We start from the raw sequence: 23920 nt of genomic DNA on the forward strand, positions 1-23920 counted from the left end.
CAAGGGCCCAATGGCTGTGCAGATATTATTGTGGCTACACCGGCATTAGAACCACCGACCTTGCGTGTCCCATTCCTTTACCTTAACCACTACGCTACAGGCCGCCCCTTAAAATGAAAATGAAGTTTTCATGTGAAGTGGACTTTTTTTATTTTACTATTTAACACTTTAAAGAGAAGGGATTTTTGGAATGTTTTTTTTTTTTCCTTCAAAAAGCTAGTTTTCCAGAATTCCATTGCTTTTGATTAGCTGCAGTGATTGGTACATCAACATGTTGAAGTTAAGAACATTCCAATCACATATTTGTGCTCTTACACCTTAAAGGATTAAAAAGATGTCCCTCACACAGTGCAGTCAGCTGAGTCGGTGCCTTCTGACCTCTGTACTTACACTGTATTTAGTTGGCTGAACTTCTTAAGGCCAGCACACGTTTATGTGGAGTTTTACAGTTACTATAAAAATACAGTACAGCTGCACCTGTGTATCTGCATCTTCCCCTTTTAGACATTGCATTCAGGACAACATCGTAGCAGCACAAAAATTTTATAACTGTGAGTCCTGCAAATAAAATATCTAATTTAATATATTCCTCTATCTGGGGATTTTCTATTGAGAATTTTAACTTTTAATTTTAAGACAGAAGACTATGGACAGAGGGGGAGTTTTGAAGTTTTGACATTTCTCCTGAAAAGCTTCTTTTGCTCCATTTTAAATGTCCATGATTTCTCATCTGTTATAGAATTACACACAACTGGCTTGATTAAACCTTCTCTTAAAATATTAAACTTGCAACCTACTGTCTGCATTCTTCACAAGACCAGCACGAGGGTATATGGACAGATGATTGGCTTGTTCCAACCCTTAAAACACCTTTTAATAAATCTGCAGAAAACCTCTGTGAGAGAGGCAGGTGGAAAATGATGACTGCTTGAAGACTCAAGCCCCATGGGCCAGATCCTGAATTTGCACGCTCCTGTATGCTGACCTAAATTCATATAAAATGAATTCCATTATCATTTTAATGTTCATATGCACCGCATTGTGTGGTATCTCAGGCGCACATGATCCGATAACATTGCTTCCGATTGAGGAATTCAAGAAATGACTGAACAGATCACCAATTGTCCACACGCTCCTGGGAAGGACGTCTTGGGCCGGTAGTGTCCGACGCTCTGGCCATATCCTACAGTGGGGAGAAGAGTCATGCAGCGTTCTGAGAGTAAGAAATTATCATGCTCATATTTCATGTTTTTCACGGGCATGTTCTTTGAGGAGCATGGTGCAGTAGATGCACGTCACTTTGTGCAAGGGGAACAGGGGTGTGATCAATGCTCTGCTCTGTGTTTGTTGATGTGAAGCCGAGAGTCAAATCTAACCAACAAAAAAAAAAAAAGTAATCCCTGCTGATATTTGTTTGCTCGACATTGTGAAAGCAGGTTACAGGATTTGCATGAAAGGAATTATGGAGAGGTTTATTTTCTGTTTTCTGAGAGAATTGGTGGGAGGTAAAAGGATCTGTAAGTGAAAAGAGAGCAGAGGGAGAAAAAGAGAACGAAACAGAGAGTGTTAAAAATTATTATTAAAATGATCATGAAATTTGTCTGAATATCAACTGATGAGCACAGAAAATACTAATACTAATGCGGTAGTGTTTTTTTGTGGGATAAATCTCATGTCCCACTGTGTACTTCTGAAGCTATGAAGAATGGTTGTGAAGACTGTGCTATTGCTAGTGTCAAGTTTAGCACACACGGCTAGATTGAAAATCATAAGCAAGGTCACAGTTCATGCATTATAGACAAGTGCAAAAAAAAGGGTTCCAGTTTGTACCTAAAAGGGCTCTTTCCTGTAGTTTAACTATACAGTACAACCCTCCATAAACAGGTTATACTTCTATGCATAACCTCCTCAATAGAGCTCTGTGGCAGTTCTGTGACTCTTTCATTTTTAGAGCTTGTATTTTTTGGCAGTTTTTTGGCAGTTTTGGATAACCGTTAACTTTCCCTATAACTTAGCCGGCAGCGTTATTTGTATCGGCATATACACAGTCTCACAATAATATTTCAGTTCCGTTTTCTGTGATTTTCAACAACCTTTCTGTGACTGTTCCACGACAGCCAATAATTTAGCCAACAAACGCCCACCGTCATCATCACCCATACCAATGAACCCTTTCAGGATCTTTCTTCAGAGTGTATGTTTCTTCATAACCTGATCATAGTAAAAACGAATCTTTGCAGGGGTACATGAAGTGGAGAAGGTCCCAAATACAACCTTTACCCACATCAGTGGACCATTTCAGGAGTGTATGGCTCCTTCACAACCTTCACAGTAGTTAATAAACCTTTCTAATAGCAATGCTCAATCAAGTGGACAAGGTTCAACACAGAACCATCATCCATACTAAAGAGAGAGAGTTTTCTGAGAGTGTATCAGTGGAAATGTTAGATTTGCAGGCCAAGTGATCCCTTGCTGTTTACTACAGGAGAACTTGGTTGTGGTGATTGCACAAATATTTCAATCTGAATTCTAACTGAATTCTCCCTCAGTGGTGTGTTTTTCTTCTTAAGGGCGATTTTCCACAATGGGAAATTGAAACTGGTTTTAGTGCCAGAAACAAGAAACTATTTTGGCAAAACTCCAGCAGGCTGTGTGAAAACATGTACCTGGTTACAAAGTATGCTGGTAGTTGATTGTCCTTGTATTTTGCCGGGTTGCTATAAAAAGTAATTTTTTCTTCCTGGTGTTTATATCCTGTGTGGAACACTTCCTGTTACCTTGTTGAAAGATAAACGACTGGAACAAAGAAAAATGAGAGTGGAAGAAGCTTGTGCCAGTGAGGCTACCCTGCTGTAAAATCCAGCTATGCCAAAATTGAACTGGTCAAGAACTTGGTCATAAACTGGTATGACCAAGCTGGTAATAAAGCTGGTCAAGCTGGGTATGAGCTGGTCAACCGGCTAGTGCTGGTAGCTTGTCTGTTTCAAAAAATAGCTTGAGGTCTAACTATGTCTAGCTGGGAGCTGGTCTGAACTGTTCTACCAGCTAAACCATGTTGAGTTGGGAGCTGATCTGAACTGGTCAACCAGCTGCCATCTGTTTCAAAACCTAGCTTGAGCTGGTCTGAACTGGTCAACCAGCTGAACCATGCTGAACATGGAGCTGGTCTGAACTGGTCAACCAGCAGGTTGCTCTCAGAAAGGGGTGCATGAATGCTGCACAGCCTGCTGGGAAGGAGAGAAGCTACAACCCCATCATCAGAAACACAGTTACCTGTTTGTGTTCGGCCACACACCCTGCTGTCAACATGGCTTCCTGGTCTTAGTTCCAGACCACACAACCCTGCATTACAAGAAGGTGTGGACAGACATATCGCCCTATCGCATTACAGGAAGGCGTTTACAGAGACGCATCGCCCTATCGCATTAGAGGAAGGCGTGGACAGACGCATCGCCCTATCGCATTACAGGAAGCGACTTGGCTTGGGCTGTTTCTCCATGACCTCTCCTTTTGGCCTTTCAGACCGGCAAGGCTCCGTGCTGGTTCCGGTTCCCGAACCTAATTTTGAACCGGCCAGCGTGTTCAGACCGAAAATAAATAGGTTGGGAATCTGAAAAGTTGGTTCTCAGCAGGAACCAAAAAATAGTTGTTTTTCCTTGCGAACCTTGTCATATTCCGCCTGCCTTGTGGATTGAGCAACGCCCTCTGTTGATGATGGAGGGCGGTGGAACTTTGGTTCTGCTTAAACTGGTAGGGACGCGGACTGGTTCACAAGAAAGCACCAAGGTTCTGAGACTCCAGAACGGAACCGGAGACAGAACCAGAACCGCGTCTGTCTGAAAGCGGTATTTGAGAAACAATGGTGGGTCTTGGAGAGGGAATTTAATGATATTTGTTAACCGAGTCCATGAACATACCTTGTCTGTAGAAAAACATGGAAATGTGCAGTATGGGGCAACTGACTCTGAACACTCACTCACTTCTGGCCACTGGTGAAAATCCTGGATGTCTCTGCTACAGTAAAGCAAGGGATTAATTTTGGTCCAATTCTGATCTAGAAAGTGTGGGTTAGAAAATGTGTCACTGTGACCTGAACACTGACCAGTCTCATACTGTAATGGCCCCTGCTTGCAGACGTTGTGAGAAATGTATACTTACTCAGTTAAATAATCCTCATGGATTAAAAATTGTTCTAGGAGCCTGGCTGAACTATAATTAACTACAGAAGAAGCACACCCTTTAAAACTAATAGCTAATGAATGCTCTTTCTTTGCAAGTTTGCTAGCTTGCTTAATTTGATATTAAATTCTAGCTAGCAAACAAAAAGTGCCTTTTTAACTCCTGCATTTAGCTGAACTAAAGCTTATGTGACCTCAATGTCTCTTTCAAACGTATTCGTTGATTGGTTGAACAATAATTGTCCTTTGCTGCCACCTACTGCAAAACAAACAAAAAGCCGTCCCATTGTGTTTTGTTGAAATTAACCTGTTTCACTGATTTGACGCCACCAAAGAGCCATTTTTATTTCTTTTTTTATTTTGATATAGTCAACATTGTGGAAAGCCTCCCACAAATGGAAGCACAGACGTCAGGTGGCAGACAGAAAATATTAGATTTACTCTAAATGTGCATTTGGCACTGTTTACTAAGGCAAGGGAAAACGTACAGGCCTATGTCACTCACAATTGTGATCTGTTCAGCTGTATGCTAATTAACAAGTAATGTCTCAACTGTTTGCATAAACTCTGATAAGATCATTGATAAATGGGTTATGGGAGAACGCTAATGGGGCTAATGTGCTGAACACATTTCTGTGTGCCCTGAAATAGGGGGGGGGGGGGGACTATGTATAAACACTGCTGTAATTTCTACATGGTGAAACAGTGTAGTACAGAGGCATATCAATAAATGATGGTTTATTTATGTTTGTCCCAAACATTATGGAGGGCACTGTATATCTGTTATTCCTATCATAGCTTCCTTCTTTATGCATGAAAAAAAGTGTCATACTTGTCAAGTTAAAAAAGCGGTTTTGACATGATGTTCCACGTTGTGTCTTCTGCTGTGTAATTACAGAACGTATTTGAACAGCCTATGATGGGAACATGTGAGACGGGAAACAACATAAATGCACCACAAAACAGGATATAACACACACACGCACACACACACAGACACACACATGGCACAGGACAGGAGAGCACAGAAAGAACACACACACACAGACCCACAGGACAAAGACAGCATAGGACAGGGCACTGGAACAGGTTCATGCAGAAATTTCAATTCGAAACAAAATGAGCAGTGTGATAGTGAGGTTTGTTGTTTTTTAAACTTCACTTTATTAATGCTAGCAATTCCATAAAAGCTGTGCTAAATGTAAACAAAGATGTGCCGTGACTGCATGTCAATCTGTGTATAAGATTTGGTAAAGTTTTCAACAGGTATTCATATTCCACATGGGTTTTCCAAAACTGCACCCTGATGTCCTCATGTGTCCCCAAATCTCTCCAAATACAAAATACATCTGCATATCTGTTTATCCAGACACATGAGCTTACTTTTCAATTAAACCCACTTTTTATAATACAAAATGTTGAGAAACTTTACCTTCATGAGTGTTTTATTCGCATATATGACAATATGTTTTATAAAGCATGCCCAGGGTGTCGAAATAGCTCTCACTTCGTCAGAAAATGGTCGTAGCTTCATAACTATGTGGGATATTTGGTCCCATAAATGTGTCTGCATGAAAAAATTTACAAAACAGACTTATATTTCTTCCTAACTGGAAGTATGTTGGCTGGACGTAAAATAGAAGTGCGCTAAGAAAACTAAGCCAATGTGTTTATCCATGCAACTTCTGAATTGTATATTTTTGTTCTTATACTGGAACCCATTTTTTTTTTTTTTTGACGTAGAGAAATGGTATCAAGGATTATTAGAATATTCCTTTTATTGTCTCAGTCTGTGTCTTGGTCAGCATTGTCAGCCATTAATGTGGCAGGGGGGAGCCTCTTGTTTTATTGCCCTGCTTTGCAAATACAAGGCCTTCCTGCTTTTCTCGCTTACGTAGGGTCCTGTTCAAGGATCAGCAGAAGTGAAAGTAAAAATATCAGACTGAGGGACTGAAAGACCGTAACATGGAGGCTAAAGCTTTGATTCCTGAGGACGATCTCTGTTGTTCTGTATGTTGTGACATTTTTAAAGAGCCTGTCATCCTGAAATGCAGCCACAGCTTCTGTAAAGTGTGTGTGCAGCAGTACTGGAAAGAAAAGAGCTCTCGAGAGTGTCCCATCTGCAGGAGAAAGGCCTCTATGGAACCTCCTCCAAACCTGGCCTTAAAAAACATTGTGGAGTCTTACTTAAAGCAGAAGGCTGAGAGAGAAACTGCTGACAAGAGTGAGACTCATTGTAGTCTTCATGGGGAAAAACTTCTATTTTTTTGCAAACATGATGAAGAGCCTCTCTGTCTCGTCTGTCAGACTTCAAGAAAACATAGAAACCACCCTGTCTGTCCAATAGAAGAGGCCTCAATGGAACTTAAGGTATTCTGTTTTCAATGACAACAATTTTATATTCTCCAGATACAGTCAAATATGACTGAAATGTTTCTATGTAAAGTTTTTAGTTCTGACATGCAGCTATGGTGTGAGGTCTTGCAAATTCATTCAGTAGAAGAGGCAGGACTGTATCTGAAATCTTTACTTGAAACCATGAAAACATCCAGTATTTTAGATTTTCACTACAATGCTATGAGTAAAATGTTGGCATGCTTCAGTATTGATTGACAATTGAAATTGTTGTTGTTAATGAATTGAACAGTTGAAATTGTACTTCCCTCTAGGGTCTTTCAGCGAACTTATCTCTGGTTATGGGTATGCACTTTGTTGTACGTCGCTCTGGATAAGAGCGTCTGCCAAATGCCAATAATGTAATGTAATGTAACAATTGTGCTTGTGGGACTTTTATAGTGAATATGGCTTCACACAGTGAACACTGAAATACACAGTGTGATTTCATAAATATGTAGCAATGTGGTGTCAGACTAGATATACTGACAGCACAAATAGAAATATCACACAAGAACTTCACATAATAACGGTCCAGACCTGATAAAGCTACTGTTATATACAGTATATACTGTTAAATGTTTGAGGAGAGAACTGAGCAACAAGCAGGAAGTGCAGAAATCTACAGTGAGTGTAGAATCGGTTGAGACTAGATCTGTGTATAGTCTCTCAAAATGGATGTGTTAATATCAAACACAATTTCTGTGTTACTATTTTAGTGTTACCTGTGATATACAGTACTGTGCAGAAGTCTTAGGCAGCCTAGACTTTATTATATATATATGTATATATATATATATATATATATATATATGTTTCTTTTTTGCGTGTGTGTTAGTATAAAAGAACACATTTGAGATTTCCAAATATTCATTTTCCAAAGGATCTAATTTTACAGAGTCATTTTTGTATTTAATTTGAAAAAGTAACATATTACTGTAAGCAATTGACAACTTTTTACATAAAAACTTGATCAAGCCGGTCTGAGATCAGAAGCAAGGAGCCAACCAAAGTATCCATAAGAACTGTGGCAAGTTCTCCAACATGCTTGGAACAACCTCCCTGTCTTATAGAACTGCAGGACAGCGTCTACATCTCAGAGAAGTGATGCAGTTTTAACGCCGAAGGGTGGTCACAAAAAATATTGATTTTATTCCGTTTTTAAATATTCTGTCAAATTACTCAAATGTGATGTAAAATGTATAGTACGTTTATTTAGTACTGTATATTGTGTCAGAGTTTTGTGAAACAAGCATATAATTTACGTGTTATGTGTTAATGCCAAAAATTACAGAAAATGTGTAGCCCATAAGACATGTCATGTGTTGTTCTTAGTAGATCTGTTTTGAGAGTGTACGTTCAAGAATATCTTGTACCAAAAAATCAAACCAGTTTCATGAATGCTTCAACCTTTCTTACAGTTGGCTATAAATTATATGAAGTTCAACCCAGTAAAAGAGTTTTGTGCAAAATGATGAAAAATCGGACCGGTTTTTATTGTACTCAAAATGCATAATAACATATGTATAATGTTATAATGTGCTATAAGTATATTTCATTGAGTTGTTAAAGGTATACTGTATCTTCCCTGTTACATTTCCCCTGTACTTACACTTAGAAAGTTACACTGACCTTCACTTGTATTGTAGCAGGGTTAATACTGTGCAATTTATGACAATACGTGATAACTGGTTCATATTACTCCAGGAGGAACTTACTGAAGTAAAAATGGAGAAGTTTACTGAGCTTAAACATGAATGTGAGAAAGCAGCAGAACACATCAAGGTGAGTAAAGCCATTTGGAATTTGTTTTAGCTGCACAAAAATACAAAAACAATATTTTTTGTTAATGTTGTGTCTGACATGGATAACAACCACACCGGCTGCCATACATGAATAACAAAACATAGTTACGCTATTCGGGTTTAAAATGGTGTTTGAATCGCAGAGTCAAGCCCAGCACACCGAGAGGCAGATAAAGGCAGAGTTTGAGAAGCTCCACCAGTTTCTGCGAGAGGAAGAGAAGACCAGACTAGCTGCACTGAAAGAGGAAGAGGAACAGAAGAGTTGGATAATGGAGGAGAAGCTAGAACACATCACAAGAGACATCTCCACCCTTACAGACAAAATCACAGCTATAGAGAAGGCTGTGGAGACGGAAGGAATGTCCTTTTTAAAGGTAGGAGCTTTATTTACTGACAGAGTTCTGAGTTTATACTGACTAATTCCAGTCATATTGAGATGCACAGTGTGTTACTGTGATACAGAGCATCAGTGGAAATTTCAGTATTGGGACAGTAGAACAAGTCTTCTACAGCAGAATGGGGAAGATGACAATAAACTGCAATGTCACATTGTTATACATATTAAACAACTTATGAAACTTTCTCTTTTCTATTGTGTAATATGAAATCCTTCATTTCCATTGGTTTAATGACATTGTGTATAGTCCAGCTAATTAGCATCATACACTTGTGATTTCTTAGTTTTTTATTTTTAATAAATTAAAAAAAGAATTCTTTCATGTTATCATTATGGGGTGTTGTGCGTAGAATTTTGAGGAAAAAAAATGAATTTATTCCATTTTGGAATAAGGCTGTAACATAACAAAATGTGGGAAAAGTGAAGCGCTGTGAATACTTTCCGGATGCACTGTAGCTGTATTCCAAAGTTACCTTGTTCTACAGCAATGCAGCAGTGCGCTACTGAACAGTTAGCAAGTCAGAATAAAGAATAAATTGAGACGGGTGCGTGGGGGGTTTGGACCCAAAATGCACGACTCAGAAACTGTAGTGTAATAAAGTCCCGTCAGGGCTTTATTTGGGGAATATCCAGAGAGCGTAGTCAAAAACAAGCAATGTTCATACACGTAAATATCCAGCCAGAAAACCAAAGCGCAGTACCGAGGGAGAATCTACTAACTTTAGATCAGGATTGGGCAATACTAACATTTTAACCATGTATTCATGTTACCTTACGTTTCTTGTACATGTCATTTACTAATTTACTAATGCTAGGGCAGGATAGGTTTATTACTAATGATTACTAATTATCTTGTTAACTTGTCAATCCTCCACACCTGATTTCCATTCTCATGCTGCTCTCAAGCTAATTGTCTGCACCTGTCTACACCTGCATATAAGCACAGTTCCATGTCTTGTCTTTGTGAAATTGTTGCCTCCTGTTGGTCAGGGCATGCTTTAGCGGTTTTGGCAAGCCAATCTGTACCTGTTACGATCCACGCCTGTTTATTGACCAAGGATTATTGACTTCTGTTTTGTTGGCCATTGCCTGCCTGTACCACCACTTTGTCTGCTGTCTTTGTGCTTTTGCCCCGCGGAGCAGACTTTGGTCTTGACTCTTGCGCCGTCATCGACCCTGAGCCTGCCTACCGTCTGCCTGTACTTCTGCCTCGCTGACAGCTTTCCTGGCTACTGGAGCTTTTGCATGGTGTACCGATTACGAGTGCCTTCTCCCTCAGTACTGTACTTTGGTTTTGACTGGATTTTATGTGTATGAACATTACTTGTTTTTTTTGGTTTTTTTTACTACGCTCACTGGACATTCCCTTTATTACACCCCTGTTCCTGAGTTGTGCATTTTGGGACCAACTCCCCATCACCCGTCTCACACAGATCTGTATGTTCTATAATAATAATGACACTGCACACTACATACAGCTAACTGCCACAGAGTTCAGGACAGACTGATGAAGCTGCCTGTTCATGCTCTAGATCTACAGTCCATTGGTCCAGAGTAGCTAGTCCTTTCTGCCTTGCATCTCACAGCAATGCATCATATTCGAGCAGTGTGTGCCATTCTATCCTCTGTGATAGTGATGACATGGTAAGCTACCTACAGGTAGCCCTCTTTCTGAAGACACTGAGATCTCTCCTCACCATGGCAGCCAAAATAATGGAGAACTGGGCCAGCCCAGCATATTTATACCCGACCCTGAGGATGCTGGGATGTTCATTGGATGGGCCTATTTCAAATGTACTCTGTGTCCCTCATTTACTCTAGTGTTTCCCTTATTTCAGCAGTGAATTGTACATTACATTACCATCACTGATGTGTGCTGACTTATCATTTTCTTCACTTTCATGAGCATGGCTCCTGTTGTTTCTCACTTATTGCCACCTGTCTCTACTGAATACATTTATACATGCACAATGATGCTGTTATTATGTGTGTTTTCAGAGCTACAAGAACATCAAGGAAAGGTATGTAGACTCTCAGCTCATTTGATCTTGTGTGTTTAAGTCTCTTCAGTTCCCGATCCTGTCTGACTCCTGCCTGTCGTTACAGAGTCCAGTGCACACTGCAGGACCCAGAGCTGCTCTCAGGGGCACTGATAGACGTGGCCAAACACCTGGGCAACCTGACGTTCAGAGTCTGGGAGAAGATGCTGGGGATGGTGCAGTACAGTGAGTATCTAGACCAGATGCTGACATTTTACAGACATTTAATTAACACATGAAACTGAATAGGCAGCACGGATGGTGCAGTGGGTAGCACTGCCGCCTCACAGCAAGGAGGTCCTGGGTTCGAATCCTCGTTGGCCTGGGCCTCTCTGTGTGGAGTTTGCATGTTCTCCCTGTGTTCATGTGGGTTTCCTCTGGGTACTCTGGTTTCCTCCCACAGTCCAAAGACATGCAGGTTAGGCTGATTGGAGAGTCTAAATTGCCCGTAGGTATGAGTGTGTGAGTGATTGGTGCGTGTGCCCTGCGATGGACTGGCGACCCGTCCAGGGTGTATTCCTGCCTTTCGGCCAATGTATGCTGGGATAGGCTCAAGTCCCCTGCGACCCTGTTCAGGATCAGCGGGTTAAGATAATGGATGGATGAATGAATGAAACTGCAGAAACAGGCTGTATATTGAAATGGTGATGATGACGATAAACAGTACAGAGTCATCCTGTCTCAGCTCCTTCCAAGATTAGAAAGATCCTGAGGGCTGCACTGCACTGCTTCAGTTTAATGTCATTACACAGAATGAACATACAATTTCAAACCTCATTCATAATATGCTTTATTAGCTGTTGAATTTTATTAGTTGTGTTGAATGGCCTGTTTCCATCATATTTCTTATGTTCTAATTGATTTATAAGTCTCTCTTGTAATAGCATCTTAGCACCCATCACAATTATATACAATTTCCTGTGTATGTGACCTAATGTGAATAGAGTATTTGAAATGTACCTTTTTTTCCCAGTCATTTAAATTTCTCTCTTCTTGATATTTCAGCTCCTGTGATACTGGACCCCAACACTGCACATGCCTATTTCTCTCTCTCTGATGATCTGACCACTGTGAGGGACACAGGTACAGTGAAGAACTGTCCGTACAACCCAGGACATCCAGTCTCAATTCCTCAGTAAATTGAATTAACATTAAATTTAAAACCTCATTAATAATATGCATTATTAGCTGTCAATTGTATGCATCACATTTACTATGATGTGTTTCTTTTTTTTAAATGTCATAAAAAACCCCAATAAAAAGTTGTGTTGAATGGCCAGTTTCCATCATATTTCTTATGTTCTAATTGATTTATAAGTCTCTCTTCTAATAGCATATTTGCACCGATAACAATTATACAATTTCCTGTGTATGTGACCTAATGTGAATAGAGTATTTGAAATGTACCTTTTTTCGTCATTTAAATATCTCTCTTCTTGATATTTCAGCTCTCTCTGATGATCTGACCCCTGTGAGAGATAGAGGTACAGGGAAGAAATGTCCTGACAACCCAGAGAGGTTTAAGCCCTGTTCGTGTGTCCTGGGATCTGAGGGGTTTACCTCAGGGAAACACAGCTGGGAGGTGAAGGTTGGGAATAAACGTGACTGGAGTATTGGAGTGGTGAAAGAGTCCATCAAAAGGAAGGGACATTTAACAGGCAGCCAAGAGAATGGATTCTGGCTCATACAACTGAGCAATGGTGATGAGTACACAACATCAACAGATGATAACCTCACACTGGAGAGGAAACCCCAGAGCATCAGGGTGCAGCTGGACTATGACAGGGGGGAGGTGTCCTTCTTCAACTCCAGTGACATGTCCCTCATTTACACTTTTAAAGACACATTTACTGAGAGGGTGTTCCCATACTTCTCTCCCTGTTTCAGAGATGATGGTACTAATGGTGAACCCCTGCAGATCTGCCCAGAGAAAGTCTCTGTAACAGTGACATCATCCTGATGTGAAATCATAAAGTAAAAAATTATTTTTTATGTATTATTTATTTATTGTACTGTAATTGCCCTGCAAGTTTTTTAACTGCATATTTTATTTTGAAAAGGATCACGTTTTCACACTGAAAGCGTTCCATAGAGGAAATCCATTTAAGAATTATAATTTGTTTTCTTTTCATCACTAATTATTCGGTTGAGTTGATGAACTGGACATGCATTTTTGCTAATGTACATACAAGCAGTATCTTTTGTGTTTTTGTGTTTTCTTTTTATCAGAATCATTAGACTAATCTTTATTTAATATAGTGTTTATACATAAAACAGATGCACACTTGTGGGTAAATCAAATGCTTTTATACCTGATGGATGTCATTCCTGTTGAGCTGTATTTATGAGACCGTGTACATGCTTTAATTGTGAGTATGGTGAGCTCTCGTTAGTGTGACTCCATCAGGCTCCTGGGCTCTTTTCACATTGTACTTTGCAGATGCAGTGAAGAATAAATTCACCCTGTCAGTACCATACTGTAGGATTTACATCTGAGCCTTCAGTAGCCTTACCTGCACACCTGCCATTGCTCTGCCAACTGTTCATTCCTTTTGCTTTACTGCTTGTGATTGGTCATTCAAATAGTGAGATACATTCATATTTACCAAGTCAATATTTACTAAATACATTTTTTATTTAAATTAGATTTTTTTATTTATCTATAAAGATTATTAATACATATCATAACACAAGAAATGTGGTGCTATGTATAAAAATGCTGTAATTTCTAGATGGTGAAACCAAAGTGTATATAAATACCCTGAAATAAATGCTTTAACCACATGTGAAAGGTTTGATTACGTAACTTTTGATTTCATATTCACACACCCAGAGATGCATGTGGTCATACATTCACACACACACACACACACACACACACACACACACACACACACACTATATTGCTCACAGGAAGACAACAGCATCAGGAATTCTCTGACTTCCTCTCCAGGGTCTGATTTTTCTGAGCTGCTTTTTTCAGTCCTACTACTCACTTCATGTTTAGGTACCCAGAGCAAACCAGAATCTTCTCCTTGATGCTTTTACTGATTTGCACAAAACTTTGAAAGTAGCATCTATTCACAAATATCATTAAAATGTATATAAATGCAGGATCTAACTTGCTATGCTTAGAAATGTGCCCATAGTAAGTGGCTTTTTACCAGAAGAATTTAAGTAAATAGCCATGCAAAATGACAATATTGTTATTTGTACAATTCTTGTGCCTGATACTTTAAAGCAAATTGAATCTGATAGCAGGTTCAAATTGAATTATAAATTGAAATACAATTCTTGAAACGACTGCACTTCGATATTAGATTTTCAAAAATCTTAAGGAAAGAAAAAAATTAAATGTGTTTAAATGTGTTAGAAACAGTTGAAACACCGTACATGACAAATACTATACTGTACATACCAAGGGCTAACATGTTTTGTAAGCAGTGCAATTGCTCAGAATTGCCACAAGATGTGAGTACAAGAACACATATAATTTACAAACTGTGCAAAAGAAATGGCGCATTAGTCCAGTGGGTGGAACCATCGAGGTAGGGTCGAACGCTTTTAACTCTAACCCGGAAATAGATAAAGCCTGCCAATGAGATTCCGAAACATTGTGCTTTTTTCATTGCTTCCAAAATGGCTTCCCCTGTGAGGAAAGCAGCTCACGACATTCAAACACGGAGAAGAACTGATGATGTTTTGCTCTCTGATGGAATTGATTTCGCCTCGTTGCTTCTTTCACAGCCAGTGCAAGATGGACTCCTTGCTTCGGGCATCCAGAAACCTTCTCCAATTCAGCTCAAAGCCATCCCGCTGGGACGATGTGGCCTCGGTATGGATGCTGTGGAACTCGTTGGCTAACATTAGCTATGATTCGGTTCCTTTAGAAAGTAGCCTTATAGTACGCTCAGCTAGCTATCTCGGCTAACCAAAACAGCGGCTCAACAATCTCATTTAGTGGTAAAAGTGAGGGTGCTTCGAGCCACCAAAACCTGTCATTACATGGTTATAGAATAGAGTTGGTTTAAGTCTGACCTAACCCATTCCTTCACTGCTTAATACAGTAAGTCAGAGGTTCCCAAACCTTCCACCCCCATGACCCACATCATGAGTTAACACATTTACCATGACCTCCTAAAGGTGTCACCAGGTGAATGTTCAAAATATATATATATTTTTTTTGCTTATGTCAAAGCAACTGCATGTGCACTGTAACAGGTGTACTGTTTCTAATTCAACTGACCTTCAATGACCATGGAAAGTGTGCTATATACAGTGTGTTATTTATACAGTTTCTTCTGTCATCCTTTGACCCCGCCTCAACCCCTCCCACGACCCGACAACGGGGTCCTGACCCCCCCACCCTCTCTCCGTCCAGTTTGGGAACCACCACAGTGAAAGTGTCCGAGCTTCAACAGCTGATCCCCCTCCCAGACGTTTGGGAGAGCAGCTTGCCGACCACGTCCAGACGTGCACGTGCTCCACTAACAGGGCTGCCGTGGCTCTTTCAGCCCGCTCACTGCTGCACAAGCCAGAGCGGATACTCCGGTGCTCCCATGGACAAGCTCAAATGTCCTGAGGATGCGTATTCTGCATCTGCAGCAGTTCTTCGACACCATACCCCTGCAGGCAGAAACTGCCCGGAAATCAATAATTTTCTTATTTATCTATTAAGCACCCCCCCCCCCCATCAGAGCTGACATAGAATCCTATACCTATAATCTGTTCCCATTATTTTTTTCACGGAGTCGGCATGAAGTCTTGCTCAAGGGGACACCACCGTGCCACACAGCAGCCTAGATAATCTTCAGTTTCACAGACTACACCAACGTTAAACCTTGAAGTTCGTGTCAACAGCTCCGTAAATGGAAACACAAATTCAGTACAAACACTCGTTGAGTTCCCCATCTAAACTACCCGAAGGCTCATTAGTTTCCAGTATGCCACAATCTGCAATTTCATCTCTATGGCCTGGTTACCTTTCGCCATATAAGCCACTGACATTTCTCTCTGACGCACAGTATATCAACATGCTTGGCTCCAAATGGATTTCTCACAATTCTTCACCATAAACGCTGATACTGTCATTTTCCAGTGTCTCCACAAAGCAGTACCCCGTGGCTATGAATCTGTGGCAGCACCATGACTCTATAGCTGGGAGCTCAATAGCAACCGTTACTTGCTGTGCGGCACTGCCTGTGATTAATTATATGTGAGTGTCAATGTCTCTAAGCCCAAGATCATGTTACAGGGCCACCTCAGCAGAAAGCTTTAAGCCTAAAACAGCAGACACTATCGGCTTACCTTCTCCAAACTTTCACAAAGGACTGCCCTCCGCTCGATCCTGCCTGTCTCTGCGTCCTCTCACCTTTCTCACACCCAGCCCATCAACCCCTATATGTAGCAGCCAGCCAATCAGGGCTCTGTTCGACCCTGGAATCTGATTGGCTGTAGCCACAGGCCTAATCCCTTGCTGCTCATTGGAGCATTGATGATTGGCAAACAGAGGGTGGGATGGGAGTCAGAGGCGTGTGTGACAGAGGGCGAGAGGAGGGTGGGGGTGGGGGTTGGGGTGGCGGGCACGATGGGGGCTAGACATATGTTTGGACGGCAGAACTGTTTTCTTTCTGCCGAGAGAAATTTTAATTTTAATTCAGAATTTTAATTTTGGGTGATTTTTGGATTATAGCTGGTTCTAAGTTGCTGCAGAACTGCAGAAAAGAATGAATGGAATCACAATTTCACCTCTGACCGGTCTCCTTCATCTTAGAGGTGGTATTCTAATTCCGGGCTCAGCAATTAAACAACCATGCTCCCAGCATGCATCAGTTCTGCATGCGAATGCTGTTGAGTGACCTCAGTATGAAATTGCAGGTTTTAATGCAGCAGACAGGGAGATGGTTCCCAAGGAAACGTTAAGGTTAACCAGAGTGTGAGTTCACAGAACAACAGTGGGATGCTCTGCAACTATTTGATGATGTCTAACCGAAGTGTATAACAAAATGGCACCAACGTTTTTTTTCGTTTTTCTTTCTCTATGCTGTTTAAAACTAGCCATTCATTCATTAATTCTGAAACGGACACTGTGAGCTCATTTGCTTGGACCCAAATGACTTAATGTTCCTCAACATCAAAATTCAGAACTCAGTTGACCTCACCACCCTTATGGAAACAATACATAAAAATAAAAACTGAAATAAGTGTAATACAATACAATATTGGCAATTATACAAATAATTGCCACTTTTCAGATATTGTCGATATATTTAAAATAAGTTCTATTACATTTCAACTGTACACTGAGAAGCCTTTTTTCCTGGGGACCAGGAATGCTGTATTGGGGTAGGGGCGTAGGAGGGAGTGCACACATGGCCAGATAGAGAAACCAGAATGTAAGTGGCACTCTGCTAGGTCATGCAATACCTGATCACATGTTTAAAACAATGGAGGGTTTTTTTTCCCATGCTGTCTCCATGGAGCCAGAGATAATTACAGCGACTAATGTCTCTTTGACCTTGTTTCCGCCACACATATGGCATTTGGCATTAGGAATAATCAGCCATCTTTTAAAGCAGGGCGACAGTGTACAAACGATGCTTACAGTGCGTTAAACATGCACTGAACCAGACAGGACTGAAGCATGCATGATACAGACCCATTGCGGGTTACTTGGCAACCAGTGTTATATATACTGTGTATTTTCATGGTTCATATTTTGTACTGGCAAAAACCTTAAAACCAACAACACCAAGAGACACACACAAAAAAAACACTTCTAAAAATGGAAATGGAACAATGTGTTTCTGGTAGTTTCTGTGCCAAACACCTTAGAAAAGTGAAAAGAAATATAATCCTGGAGCTGTAGGTGTTGCACATATTTTCTTTACTTCAGAACTGAATGAAATACACGCCCCAGAGTGCTTGTACAGGGAATGATGTCCTGTGTGAGACATTTTTAAACAGTGCAATACAAAAATAACGATCGATTAAACTGCCTGAAACAAGTCCCAATTACTAGTCACAACATTGTGTTCAGAGGATGTGTTCTCGGTCGACACGAGTCCCCTGCAGCGCGTTCCCCTCCGGTCCCAGGGGTTTGAGCGCGTTCCCCTCCGGTCCCAGGGGTTTGAGCGCGTTCCCCTCCGGTCCCAGGGGTTTGAGCGCGTTCCCCTCCGGTCCCAGGGGTTTGTCCCCGTCGAGTCACGCTCCAGCCCCGTGGAGGGTCAGAAAAATGCTTAAATCCCTAAATCGCCGCCCTCCACAGGTTAATGTGCTGGAGATACCCCCGTCCCGCTTCAGCTCCTCGCTCAAGCCTTTTTCGGGAAGTTAAAAGTCAAAAATCAAACTTGTCCTTGGCGCGGGTGGATAGGAAAGCAATTATGTGCAATACGTGGATCTGGATAAGGGCATCCGATACGGTAAAATGACGCAGAACGGAAAACGTTAATCATAGGCTAGGATCATAGCATACACGTGAGGCTTGCGCGGTTCGTTTCAGGTATAAAACGGATTCCCTGTTGTCCTGCGTGGCAAGTGTGTTGCAGTGTAGTTTTTTTCCCCAGAGAATTTGAGCAGAAGCCCCCCCCCCCCCCCCTCCCCTCCCAGAGCTCGGTCAGCCATATGCTCCTTGTCTGCATCATCGATCTCTCACATGTGCGGGATTGCACTGAGAGCCTGTAACATACACTGCTCCCAGGAAAGTGATCTCAGATCCCCGGGTGGTGAAGTTGCAGCACTGCCGAGGGGCTAGGGGCGGCCTGTAGCGTAGTGGTTAAGGTAAACGACTGGGACAGGCAAGGTCGGTGGTTCTAATCCCGGTGTAGCCACAATAAGACCCACACAGCCATTGGGCTCTTGAGCAAGGCCCTTAACTCTGCCTTGCTCCAGGTAAGGATTGTCTCCTGCTTAGTCTAATCAACTGTACGTCGCTCTGGATGAGAGCGCCTGCCAAATGCCAATAATGTAATGTAAAATGGCTGCCCTGGCACTGGCACCGCGAGACCTTAACAAGTGTTTAACCGCTGAAACGTCTTACAGCCGCGCTTCAGGGGGGTGAGCGACTGGCCAGCAGCCCGCCAGACTGCAGACAAATATTTCAGATATACGTAGAAATGTTTGTCAAATATTGGATGAAATAAGATGCGAAAGGAAGCCCGCACATTGAAGTGCTCCAGACACACCGTTATTGGGCACCTTTAGACCTGACGAAGACCACACTGGGGGCGAAACGCTGTCTTTAATAAAGGAGTCCGCCTGCTTCCTTCCTTCTGTACATGCGTTTCTTGCCCCCTGCACTTTATTAACTGGTTGTGCGTGCACTGCTAAACAGTGTTTTAGTGTCTGTCTGTTTGTGTTTCTTAACAAGTGTTTTAGTCTTGTAATGAGACTTATAATCTCAAGAAGAAAACATTAGCTTGTTTCAAGTTAGTTTGTTTAACAAGTGAAATTTCCTCACCCCTGGAATGTGTCAAACTGTCTCACCTGATTGGCAATATTTTTGCCTTGTCTAAATATAAAACTACAATACTTTTTTTGCAGTGCATAACTCCCAGTCTCATGATATAAATGTGACCATATTACAGGTCCTGGCTTTGTGCAGTCACTGTGTGAATGATCCTGCAAACAGTAACTGACCGGGTATCAGGGATTGTTTGGGAGTACAGAAGAGATAAACATAAATTCTCAATCCACTTTGGCTGACCATTCACTGAACCTTTTCCCATCTAAAATCGAGGGTCAATTTTGTGTCTGACTTTGTTTGGGGTATGGTTAGAAAAACCAGTTGTTCCTGCAATTGCGTTAGCATTGAAAGTGTGGTTATTGGCACTTTGCTCACTGGATGTGTTCTCTATTGTCTGTGCTTGGCCATGTCGCTGACCCCATTTTGTTAAATTAAATAGAAAACAACAGGCCACACATGACACATCAGAAGAGATTAATCTCAGCTGGCTGCCCAAGAATGTGTGTGTGTGTGTCTATATGTGCTCTAAGTGTGTGTGTGCATGCATGGGTGCATGCGTGCATCTGTGTGTGTATGTGCAGTATATGTGTGCGCATGGAGGGAAAGGCGGATCAAAGGGACTATTTTAAAAGACAAACATGTCTTCAGGCCCGAGTATATAGATGGGGAGCTGAACTAGCGTTTATTCGACAGCGTAGCTGTAAAACATTTCCTTTCCTGTAATCGGGCTTCAGAAAGAGGCAGCAGTCAAGGTTGCCCACGCCAAGAAGCGTGTGGGAAGCTCCGCTCTTTCTGAGCAGCTCATTAAAAATGAATACTGCCCGTCTTTCAGCAGTGCCCTGAAAGGTCGGGCAGAAACACAGGATCTCTTCCTCAGGGAGGCCGGGGGGTGTCTAATGTCTGAACGAGCATTTTTATTCTTGTCATAAGATTTAAGATCTTATATCAAGTATTTTGTTCTCACAATCCTAGTTTGCCTTAAGTTACCCTTTGCTGAACAAGTGAATTGTTCTCACTCCTTTGCCGAATCTTGAAATGAGTCAAACCTTCTCACCGCACTGGCATTTGGTCTCATTTCACAAAAACAGTGATGGAAATAAGATTCTAAGTCTAAATATAAGACTAAGATGCTTGACGACTGACTTCTGTTTGTTTTCTGCCGTGTGGACTGTGTGGGGAGAGGAGGCTCTCTGTCTGAGGCTCTTAATTAGCACGATAGCGGCGCCACGAACTAGCGCCTCCCCGGCACACAATGGCCGTGTTGTTTGTCGGAGAAAGCGGCGCTTGTGGGGGACCGTTCCGCGGGCGGCTGGCGTGTGGCTCCGGCCGGTGGGGTGACCCGGGGGTCAGGCCCCTGCCGTAAGTCACGGACGTCTATTAAAACGGCAGTAAGGAAAGACGCAGGACTCCGTGGTGAGTCTCCTGCTCGGCCCCCGATGCACTCTAGTCTATAGCAGCGTTATCTCATTGTTAGAGAGTAACCAATTTCACAGCGCATGGCAGAGAGGGTATCGATTACTGACGGGGAGACTTGACCATGGTGACACTAATAATGGGTGGAGCTACAGTGAGCTACACCACGTGTTCGAACCAATCAAAGAAGGTTGCTGTTCAGAACAAAACACAAACAAATCGGCAAACCACTGGTTGAACAGCTAGTCCCACCCATTGATTCTCCATTCTCCCATTACTAGCTCTTCTGATGGTTGCTTAGCAATGTTGGAAAAGTGCAAAGAATAGGACACTGTTCAGCAACTTTGAGAGGTAAAGCTAAACCTTACAGATAAACCATAATGGTACGGACTGAACAATTGGCTGAATGTTAACAAAAACTGAATGAAACCGAAAATAGCGTAAGCCTTGTTAATATCAAGCTCTTTATTATCACTGATAAACAAGCAAGGGGATAAATGAAAATAGATATTTCTGAATAATATCCAATTTCCTACTTCATATCTTTATTATATTATTATCATTTTATTTTAACTGGGAACAGGGGTTGAAAAAAACCCTCAGATGGAGGTTTGTAGCCAATGTATGAAGTCGTCAAGTGCAGAGGGATGGTTTGGAAGTACAGAAGGTCAAAACAATAACTTCAGAATTCACTTTGGATGACCATTGACCCATTTCACATTTGAAAATGAGGCCAATTTTGTGGTTGACTTTTTGACTTCTACTTGTTTAGGTTTTGCTGAATAGTAAATAACCATGTACTGTTTCACTTGCAATAGCGATTAATCTTGGCTGGCTATGTGGCTATCAAAGGGTAAAGAAAACAATGTGAAGAGATGAACAGTCTTTAATATGAAGGCCAGAGCACAACCAAATAATTTGCAAAAGAATTGAAAAATGGTGTGTCACTGAAAAGGCGATATCATTTTGAGAGCTGATGCAGTAGAAGAAATAATGGGATCCTGGTTACTGGTCCTTTGACAATTGGTTCATTTAGAAATGTGTTTATATTTGCTAATGCCCCAGCAGTGTATTCTAATAAATAAAGTGAAAGTAGCTTACTTAAGTCAGGATCAAAATCAATGAATTATTTATTTTCATATTTCAGGGTTCTGACTCGCCTCAATTTCTCACGCGTTCATAACACAAGAGGTTCTACTGCTGTATATTTCAGGTTGTACTGCGGATATCAGAAATGAGTCCCGTCCTTCGGAAACAGCTGGTGGCCTTGCTGTGAAAGAGCACAACCGGCATTTTGCCCCGTTTCCTGATCTCTGTAGCGAGGGCCTCGACAGCCACAGCCCACACCCAGCGTGGACTGAGCAGCTTCACACAGGGCCAGACAAAAACTGAGCAAAGTTTGTGCTGTACACTTCCTCTTATCATATGGTTACTGTATGTTTTACCATGGGCAGCAATTCCCTATATAGTCAAAACTCATTTCTCGTGATTTAAATCTGAATTTCTAGAGAGGCTGAATTTCACCTGTATTATTACAATTGGCCAGCGCTGCTGAACTCATGGCTTCAACCGTGCACTACTCCACCTGATTTCACCAATTAGCTTATTATCTGAACCAAGCAGGTAAAATTCTTAGTGAAATCAGGTGGTGCAGTAGGAGCAAATACCTGCACACAGTGGAGTAGAGGACGTGGAGTTGGCTGACACACACAGAATTCTCATGACTGTCAAAGGTTTTTACATTTAAAGTTAGATCAACAGGAGAACAATATGTGCAAGTGAGTTCAAGGCTGGTCCCCGTGTGGGTTCATGAATAGAAGCACTGATGGGTTTCAAACCAAACCAGTTGGAAAATCACCCAAGCTAGCCAATCAGATGGTGGGTAGATGGTCACAAGACAACAGCACTGGCAAAGTGAAAGTCGCCATTGGCTGCAACAAAATGCAGCTTCTTTCTTTCTGAAAATTAATGAAGTTCAACAGTTGGCATGAACATAAAATAATTAAATAACTTGTTATTTACTTGATGCTTTTATCCAAAACAACTTACAGTTGATTCGACTAAGCAGGGGACAATCCCCCCTGGAGCAATGTGGGGATAAGGGCCTTGCTCAAGGGCCCAACAGCTGTGCAGATCTCATCGTGGCAACACTGAGGCTAGAACCACCGACCTTCCGGGTCCCAGTCATGTCCCTTAGCCACTAAGCTGCCCCATCCTGTGAATCATTGCCATTGTCACTGCAGTGAGTCCAGTGGTGAGAAAGTTGACTTTGACACCCAAGTGACAGTGTCATCAGCTGCTCAACCAATCCTGGGGCTTATGATGTCACAGACAGCAAACTGGTGCTGTTATCTAGTGAAAGAGGCTATGTCATAACTTGAAATATGGAAATCTGTGAACTAGCTAGCTCATTCACATGTAGGCCAGTTTGCACTCCCAGTGTGTGCCTGTATGCAAGGGAGAGAGACGGTCTGTATGACTGAGTGATGTGTACGTGCATATGAGCTAGAGTATGTGTATGTGTAAGTGCATATGAGCTAGAGTATGTGTATGTGTAAGTGCATATGAGCTAGAGTATGTGTATGTGTAAGTGCATATGAGCTAGAGTATGTGTATGTGTAAGTGCATATGAGCTAGAGTATGTGCATGTGTATGAGTATGAGTGTGTACATGTGTATTAGGTAGACTCACTCTCTGTGTGTGCTGCGGGTGTCTGTGGATAATCACTCCTTGCAGCTAAGGTGCACCTGTTAAAGATTTACCCATTGTGGCTTGGGTGACAGGCTCAAGTGTGCTGGACATTGAGTAATACAGATGGTAAATGGCAGGCATTCATATAGCGCCTTTATCCAAAGCGCTGTACAATTGATGCTTCGCCATTCACCCAGTCATACACACACTCACACACCGACGGCGATTGGCTGCCATGCAAGGCCCCGACCAGCTCGTCAGGAGCATTGTGAGGGTTAGGTGTCTTGCTCTGGGCGGGGGATCGAACCGGCAACCCTCCGACTGCCAGACAACTGCTCTTACCTCCTGAGCTATGTCCACTCACTGTGACAGCTTAGTCCTAACCTTGTTTAGATGACAACAGTTTCTCAAAAACTGAAAGGTTTTTCCCTTGCTTTTCCCAAAAAATCTGCATTCATACAACAACGTTATGATCCCCCTTTGAAATATTTGAAACGCTGTAGTATGCATGCCAGGCCAGTGGGTGGCAGTGTAGCTTT

At 41.8% G+C, this 23920-nt stretch overlaps 1 protein-coding gene across 1 annotated transcript in view; it reads left to right on the top strand.

Annotated features, from left to right (window-relative positions):
* Window positions 1-6135: 6135 nt before the first annotated feature.
* LOC133139094 (zinc-binding protein A33-like) overlaps window positions 6136-23920 on the top strand; it is a 41972-nt gene continuing 24187 nt past the window's right edge. The window contains exons 1-6 of the mRNA XM_061258392.1: window positions 6136-6548; window positions 8280-8357; window positions 8521-8751; window positions 10773-10795; window positions 10881-10999; window positions 11819-11896. Of these exons, the coding sequence (XP_061114376.1) occupies window positions 6144-6548; window positions 8280-8357; window positions 8521-8751; window positions 10773-10795; window positions 10881-10999; window positions 11819-11896 (934 nt within the window). The 5' untranslated portion in view covers window positions 6136-6143. The remainder of the gene's footprint in view (window positions 6549-8279; window positions 8358-8520; window positions 8752-10772; window positions 10796-10880; window positions 11000-11818; window positions 11897-23920) is intronic.

The sequence above is a fragment of the Conger conger genome, chromosome 10 (assembly GCF_963514075.1).
Source record: "Conger conger chromosome 10, fConCon1.1, whole genome shotgun sequence".
In the NCBI taxonomy this organism is placed as follows: domain Eukaryota; kingdom Metazoa; phylum Chordata; class Actinopteri; order Anguilliformes; family Congridae; genus Conger; species Conger conger.